This window comes from Vanacampus margaritifer, chromosome 5 (assembly GCF_051991255.1).
Source record: "Vanacampus margaritifer isolate UIUO_Vmar chromosome 5, RoL_Vmar_1.0, whole genome shotgun sequence".
Classification (NCBI taxonomy): Eukaryota; Metazoa; Chordata; class Actinopteri; order Syngnathiformes; family Syngnathidae; genus Vanacampus; species Vanacampus margaritifer.
Window position 1 is genome coordinate 13,761,833 of NC_135436.1, and position 8,475 is coordinate 13,770,307.

At 39.6% G+C, this 8,475-nt stretch overlaps 1 protein-coding gene across 3 annotated transcripts in view; it reads left to right on the forward strand.

The window, feature by feature from the left end:
- Nucleotides 1–8,081, forward strand: part of hip1 (huntingtin interacting protein 1) — a 45,472-nt gene extending 37,391 nt beyond the window's left edge. For 2 of the 3 annotated variants that reach the window (XM_077566111.1, XM_077566113.1), the window contains exons 22-31: nt 153–289; nt 387–497; nt 634–692; nt 1,537–1,630; nt 3,249–3,349; nt 3,520–3,625; nt 3,721–3,844; nt 3,976–4,037; nt 4,874–4,991; nt 6,327–8,081. In XM_077566111.1, coding sequence (XP_077422237.1) covers nt 153–289; nt 387–497; nt 634–692; nt 1,537–1,630; nt 3,249–3,349; nt 3,520–3,625; nt 3,721–3,844; nt 3,976–4,037; nt 4,874–4,991; nt 6,327–6,337 — 923 coding nt within the window. In that variant the 3' untranslated portion in view covers nt 6,338–8,081. The remainder of the gene's footprint in view (nt 1–152; nt 290–386; nt 498–633; nt 693–1,536; nt 1,631–3,248; nt 3,350–3,519; nt 3,626–3,720; nt 3,845–3,975; nt 4,038–4,873; nt 4,992–6,326) is intronic. The other variant, XM_077566112.1, reaches the window with a different exon arrangement.
- The last annotated feature ends 394 nt before the right edge of the window (nt 8,082–8,475 follow it).

The window sequence follows — 8,475 nt, forward strand, 5'->3', positions numbered from 1 at the left end:
AGGGGCCTTGGCTCCTGAGATTGGAAAATGCTACTCTCATAGCGTTCCAGCGGGTTGTAATTCCAATTCAACTGTTTGTTTTATTTAGCCTTTTTTTTTACATATAAAATGACAAGTGTATTTTTTTTTTTTTTATGTGCACCCTGTAACAGTCCTTTCAGAAAGTGTGAAAGCGTGTGGCGCTGAGGCTCTGCTTTTGCTGGGCCACATGAAGAAGAAGGAGAACATAACAGTAGTAGACAACTGCAAGCTGAAGGAGGCTCTCCAAGCCATTATGGCCTCCGCAGAGGTCGGTACCCGTCTAAACGTTGTCCTCTTGGGTGTTAGTGAATGATGGCCACAATAACGAAAAGTTTGCCTTCCCATGTCTTCCATTTTGAATTCAGAAACTACGTCCTCGGGGTCTGGAGCTGCAGCAAGGAGAGCTGGGAGATCTTGTGGAGCAGGAAATGGCGGCCACGTCTGCAGCTGTGGAATCTGCTGCAGCGAGGATAGAGGTGTAGATGCGTTTGTATATTCAGTATGGCCGCTACGCATAACAAACATGCTCATCTTTAGCATGGGAACTGCTCGTTTCACTTTGCAGTCATATTGACTTGAAAATTCTCCACTTTATCCCCTCCCGTCCCACAGGAAATGCTCAACAAGTCTCGAGCAGTTGATACAGGAATCAAGATGGAGGTCAATGAGAGGTAACAAAATCAAACCTCTACTACACATTCAGATTTATTTATGTAAAAGTCTTTAGAGTTCATTTCATATGTCGCATAAAAGGCTTCAAACTTAAAATCAGTGGTAGTTCCCCGCAAGCTTATTGAGGACAATTATAGAAAATGGAAGGATGACAGAATAACAAGTTTAATTTAGCTCTGCTATAAATACAATCATTATCAGAACACACACTTTCTTCAACCAATACAAATAAGCAACAGCAGTCTTTGCTTTGCTTACGCCACATTCCAAGTTGGCTGTCAGATTCACCATTTTGCATTGACGTAGCATTGTTTTGCCTTCAACTAGGTGACGTCGTAACGAGGGCTATGGCAATGCGGGAAATTGATTCATGTATTTCCCCCCATATGTAACACAACCAGCTGCTTTTTACTACGGAGATCTCTGCATTTAGAACTGTCTGCAGTTCAGTTCAAAACTGCCCTCCTGTAATGTAATGCTGTGAATATGAGAAGTGAATTTGTAGAAGTAGCGTTGCAATCAAACTCACATGAGAGCGTGCGATGTATTTCACCACTTGGACCACAAAACCTCTTCGGAATGTGACTGCTTGTTCACCCCATAATGTTTCAACACTTGTAAAAAAAAATTTTTTTTAAATTAAAATTAAAAAAATAAGACACAAGATTTTTTTTTTTAAATACACCACCATAAGCTGTGTCCCTGAGTTGTATGCTTCTTTTGTAGGAAACAATATCAGTAATCGTTCTTTGTTTAGACTGTCTATAAATGATGCCGTTTTTGCTCTCTTCACTCATCTTATACTTTTAATGTTTGTCTGTGCGTGTCTTGTGGCCCCTGTAGGATCTTAGCTTCGTGCACGGATCTGATGACGGCCATCAAGGCACTTGTTCTGTCCTCCAAAGATCTGCAAAGGGATATTGTCGAGAGTGGCAGGGTACGTTCTCTTGGTCTTGGTCCCCAGGTTTGGAAAAGTAGAAGTTGTTTACTCACCTCACCCAATGTTGACCTACCAGCCCAGTTGCTATTCAAGTAATTAACCAAACACAGTAATACATATTTAAACTAATGCTGTCAAAATTAACTGATTAATTAATCACAAAAAATATCGCATTAATCATGAATTCACACAGATTAATCGCACTATTAATTTTGACCATCGATTATCCTTTAGCGTGACAGTGGATGGCTACGTTTAAGGTAGCACAGGTTGTGTTTGAGCAATAAACATAATTACATGCATTAAAGTATAGCATTTAATAAATGTTTGCGTATCACATTTAGAATATTTGTTCATGTCAAAATATTGGGGTCATTTTTTTCCCCATTTTAAATTATTATTAATTAATTGATTAGAAAAAGAGGCGTGTGCAGTGGATAAAAAAATGTTGAAGACGTCCTCATAACATTAAATGTCAAAAGAATTAACACATAACCGGTACTCTTCAAATTTGGTGGGAATTTTTTGGGGATAAAAAAGCCTTTTTGTTAAGCGATTAACCGTGATTATTCTAAAATGTGATTAATCTGATTTAAAAATGTAATCGTTTGACAGCTCTACTTAAAACATACATTTTTCCCCCCACTGTAAGTTAACTGGCAGAAAAATGTTGTAATTCTGTAGAAAGAGAGTAATTTGCACGAGTAATATTGCTACTATTTTGAAAAATTGCTTTTTTTTTGTGTGAATCCAAATCAAATTTCTTTATTTTTTGCCCTTTTGTACAACCAAGCACTATACGATATGTCTCCCCCAAAAAGTAACCAAAACAAATAACAAAAAATTTATATTTTTTAATGCCACAACATATGGCATTAAAAAAAAAATCTGGACATCTCAATAAATTGGATTATCTTTGAAGTAATTTGATTCAAAACATCAAATTATGTTGATTCCCTACAGACAGAGTGAAACCTTGTTTTTATTTTGTAGCTTACTGCTAAAGAAAATCTCAAAATTCATCATCTCAACAAATTAGAACAGTGGTTGTCAACCGCGGTCCTCGAGTAACCCTATCCAGCCCGTTTTCCATGTCTCCCACAAGCAACACAGGTGTTTCAAACGATCAGATAATCAGCAAGCTCTGCGATGAAGCCTGATAACGATCTTCAGCTGTGTTGGCTGGAGAGACATGAAAAACAGGCTGGATAAAGGGTACTCGAGAACCGGGGCTGGGAACCAGTGAATTAGAACATGAATCTAATCGGACACAGTCAAATTCATTTGGTAGGAATTGGCATTTTGAAAAGTGTATTTGGATGTATTTAAGGAATCTTTATAATGAGTTTTTGAGCCAAACAAATGAACTTTTCTGATAGTCTCATTAATGAAGATGCGCTGCCTAATTTAATGAGCTGTGCCTGTAGTGTAACTCTGAAATAAAATGCTGGTATTCTACTAATTGATGCAGAACGTTCATTATTGTCAAACATTCATTTGCTGACAAAGTAGTATAGCAAATGATAAGGCGAGAGCCAGTTGGCAGCTGCGGTTAATTTGTGGTTCGTCTTTTGCCCTCCCTTGATTTGGTTCAAATTCCTTCTTTGTCCACCAGGGTGCAGCATCCACTAAGGAATTCTATGCCAAGAATTCCCGTTGGACAGAGGGCCTAATTTCTGCTTCTAAGGCGGTTGGATGGGGTGCCACTGTCATGGTGTAAGTAAATGATCTTCTAATTAAATTACTCCTTAATGACTTAAGCACTGATCTTAACAGGAACAAAACACGCAAATGTGAGTCATTTTGTAGCCACTTCTTCCAATTTGAACATTTTGATTATTCATATGAAGGTAGTTGACGACGTTGCATTTGTATTGTCTTTCCAGAGACGCAGCCGATCTTGTGGTGCAGGGCAAAGGGAAGTTTGAGGAGTTGATGGTGTGTTCCCGTGAAATTGCGGCCAGCACGGCGCAACTTGTTGCTGCTTCCAAGGTGAGTGATGAGAAATGTTAAACCGTCTTCTTTCATCATTAAAGGAGGTGCGAATCGAGATGTGCTCCGGCGTTTATTGATTTTGTCCTCCCCAGGTTAAAGCGGACAAAGACAGTGCCAACTTGCAGCGCCTGCAGCAGGCATCTCGAGGTGTCACCCAGGCTACCGCTGCTGTTGTGGCCTCCACCAAGTCTGGGAAGTCCCAAATTGAAGACAAAGGTAAGAACATTTCAGCGTCACAATGGTTGCTTTTAGATCCAGACAACAATATTAAGAGCCTAACCTTAAGCAGTTTAATTTTTGGTTGCATACAAGCAATTGATGGCTTTTTGTTTCGGATTGCGCTGCAGATACAATGGACTTCTCCAGCATGACGCTGACACAGATCAAGCGACAAGAGATGGACGCCCAGGTTGGCAGCAATACGCGACATGCGTGCACCAAGTCAAAAGTCAAACGATAAGCAGACCTGTTTGGGAATGCGCTCATTGTTCCACATTTGACACTTCAATTGTTTTTCATCCAGCAGGAAGTTGAACTTAAAGCTAGACAAATAGCACACGCACTGTGTACAAGGATAAAGAGAAAAGGAAAACAAAAGTAGCCAGACCTTTGTCACACATCCACACACAAACATTAAAGAGGGAACTGCTATTGGCAGAGAGTGCATTAAGCGTATTTACAGTAACCTAACTTGAGTAAATAAGGTCCTAAAAATACAGTGAGCCACTGATGGTTTACTTCATTTGTTATTTGTTTTTCTAGGTGAGCATTTAAGCACTCAGCAGTCAGAAGGTTGCCAGTAAACTCCAAAAACTGTAATACAAAGACATGAAAAGGCCCAATAAAGAAATGAGTTGAGGCTTGTGTAAGAATAAAGCTTACTTACTGTGTGGAGTTTGCATATTCCCCCTTTGTTCCATGTTCCAAAAACACGCATGTTAAGTCCCTAAATTGAGTCTAATATTTTGAAATCTGAGTCAGTGCTGCACTGTAAAATTACAAATGAATTGCAATAAGAGCAATAATTTGATTCTCTGCAGTATTATTTTTTTTTGCTTATTTGTTAGCAAGTCTGTATGACGTAAAAAGGCTCCTTTGTTCACTTTTTCTCACTGGCCAGATCATAATTTCCTGTACGTGACTCATAAAAATAACCCTTTCAGGATTGTTGTTTTTCCGCTATTTGCTAAGGGAAACTTTGTGACAAGAGTGTGTCTGTGTGTCTGTGTGTTTGTGTTTGTACAGGTTCTGGTGTTGGAGCTGGAGACACGTCTGCAGAAGGAGCGCGAGCGTCTCGGGGAGCTGAGGAAGAAACACTACGAGCTGGCGGGGGTAGCAGAGGGCTGGGGGCCCGACGAGGAGGGTGAGGGCCCAACGCCGCTACACAGTGGAACTTAGCAGCATTAGATGGCCTTGTAGCCTTTACCTTTAAGTTGCTAATGTCTCTGATTTTCTTTTTAAGAGACCACTCGCTTGTTTGCTTCGTCTGGTTCATGTTCAGTGTGGTATATACCATGACACCAAACAGCAGTGACTACTTGTTATTCTTGAATAATAATAATAATAATAATAAATCGGTGATTTTCAACTGGTGGGTTAGTAAAGAATTAGTAAAGAAATACAAATACACTACAAATACAATAAAAAGTCTGGATACAATTTTTTTATTTTCACAATAGTACGGTAAGCGCCAGGAAATGCTACTCACTTGTGCTCTAGTCGCTAGCTACTTAAAATAAATACAGAGCAGCTCAGCTTTTGGCTAGCGTATGTCATAGCTAGCAATATGCTTTTGGCGCTATGTCAAGCTCATTTGAAAATGTAACATACTTTAAATGTATTTTCAAACAACAAAACAAAACTTTATTTTTCTTAATGTCTATAAAATGGGTCACAACTTTGCAACAATTAGAAGATGCAGGCCCCAAGGTGAAAACTGTTAACCACTGCTTTTACCGGACAGTGTGTAGTATTTAGTGCCATCTAGCGGTGAACTAATAGAATGCAATGATATAAGTTCGACGCGTGTGCTACGGTTGCTCAGAATGACCACACTTCACAAGCCAAGTGAGCGAGCAGGAGCTAAGAGGAGCGGCGAATAAGAGTGGCTAGCAAGAACTCGCTGGAGCGGCTAGCGGGAGAAGCTAGCAAAAGCTGGCGAGAGCAAAGCAGAGGGATTTTTTTGGCATAATATTTAAAATAATGTTTTTTAAAATAAGTGAATTACTAGTTCACCAGTGGATGGCGCTAAATGCTCTACGCTGTCACTTAAAATAGGCTGACTGACTTGCTCACAAGTTTGAAGACATTTGTGATGCTAATAAGAGGACGCACCTCTGTATGGTCAAATTCTTCTCAATCTTTTCATCTTTTGTGTGCGTGTGTGTATTTCTGTTGAAACACAGTTCAGCAATGTCTTATTTTCATTGGTTAATTTTCAGTATTTTTTTTATTGTTATTATTTGTTCTTTCCTTTCTTTCTTCTTCTTATTATTATTACTATTACAAAACAGCTAATCTTTCACTTCATTAGCAGAAGGGTACCAACAAGGTTATCTACGTGTATACCTTCTTCCATTTACTCGATTAGTTGTAAATAAATCATTTTGCGGTGGTTCAAGCTTTAAGAGGTGCATTTTTGTTTGAATTCCAAATTGTGCAAGAAACTAATACGATGCCGTTTTCTCCTTCCTTGCAGGCTCAGGTTGACCGCACCCCCCGTCGTAGCCTTCGGCCGGAAGAAACTTGTACTTATACACTCTTCTCCATCTCTGTCTCGCTAGTTTTTCCGCTCGTTTGTTAATCAAGCCAAATGAAACGGTGCTTGCTCTCTAAATCCGCTTCTTCACATCCATGTCTAGAGTCTTCCACGCAGACGGCGCCAAGGGCTCAGCCACCAGGAACGAGCCTGGGATGGAAGGACGACCCGACTTCACGGCATCACGCCTCCTCCTCAAAGAGTGTGTGTGAGTGCGCGTGTATGTGATGTGTGTGTGTATAGAGCAGTCTATCACTTATTTATTATCTGTGCTCCTTGCTCCAAATTTGTAACGAAGAGTTGCATTCGAGACATGATGAGCACAAGTTCCACGTCTAGGAACAGCAAAGACGAGATCTGAGTCTGCAAATCACATCAGTGGGGGGGGGGGAGAAAGAAAAAAAGACTCGTAATCGAGTGCGCTAACAAGCTACAGGAGCCAGAGGTCAGTTTGACAGACGTCACTACTTGTTAAGTCCGTAACGCTTCACTGGACTGTCTGCCTTTTTCACCTTTGTAACAAACCTGACTGTTAAATCAAGCTGAACCACCATTTCATTTAGTTTTTCTTTTAAATAGTTGCTTCCATAGAAAACTGCTCCAAACTGCCAAGATTGGGGCTCACAACCCTTATTCTAAACCACCAAATGTAGCAGGAAACTGATTCATGGCCATTTTACAGTAAGAGTTTTTTTTTTTTTTTACTACATTGGGCTCTGCTGCCTTTTCTGTCCAGCAATTCTGCAGAGATTCATTCTGTAAGCAAAATGTGTTTTCATAAAGTCACACCTTATTAGAGAATACATTTTATTTTATTATTATTATTCATTTAATTTTTTTGCCAAACTAGAGCTTCAACAACTCGCAGTAGCATTGGAGAGCAAAATCCAGAAATGTTTAATCTGTTAAGATTGGACCATCATCTGGTAATTACATTTTCCTCCTTTCTTACTAGCTGTTGTCCTTTTAATGCATTTTTGGAAGTGCAGGTTAGTAAGTCGGGAGTGTGCGTGTGTCTAATTAGCAACTTTCACCATCGTCAAACCTTCAGCTGCATCAATATTTCTCTCTCACAGTCTGCCTTCATTTCATTTGAAGAGCGAAATGCAAATATGATGTCATCATTTTGTCATGTGGCTCATGACCACGTTGTCTGGGTGACATGGATGATCCTTGTGTGTCGAAAACCTCATTTGAGCACAGTTGATCAAACCGTATTTGTAGTTTTTAGAAGAAAAAAAAAAGTTAGTGTTAAATGACAAAGCGGGTGCAAAGATTAGACAAGTGCTACTGCAGTGCTGTTGTTCCTGTTTTAATACTTGCTTTAGTGGTGGTCATCTGTCACTTCACACCTCATACTTGTTGAAAATAATTCCCAGACGAAATATTTTAATTAAGAAGGGGATGATGGATGGAGACGAGAATACATCCGTCTTTGATGATGAACTGGAACGCACCTTGAGTAACCACCGCTTGTATTTTTGTCCAAATGTTGTAACTTAACCTGTCTCGGGTCCGACGTCGTACCAGCTCAGCCAGCCTTTCAAACTGCCTCACACTACTGTAGTTCAAGAAACTACTCACTCGCATAGCGGCATTGACATGTGTCTTTGTATCGTGTACTAAAACTATGTTGGTGGGTTTGTTTTTATTTTTTCAGTTTTTAAAAATAAATATTTCAACTTGTTAATACAATTGTGGGTGTGTCTGTTGTGTTGATGTCCAAAATCAAAGTGTAGCCCAACATTGAATTCTAATGCACCTTTATTGATTTTTAGGGGTGCAGTTAGTTTCCCACTAAAAGCATCGACTCATTTAAAGTGCTTGTTTTGTTTTGAACTCACGATGCAGTTGTATCGGCGACGTAGATCAACTTTGTGGGCTTCCTGTTGCTCAAGTGTTGTGTAATCAGAAAACATTGGGGAGATTATACAAATTTCTGCTTCAGGATCAATGTCTGCTTCATTCGCTGTCATTCAGTGGGTAGCCTACAGAAGAAGCCTCATTAAGTGCATAAAAAATACTTTTTCAACACTACTGTATTATAAACATGCATTTTTGTATCCTAATGGCAGTCACAGTGTACAGT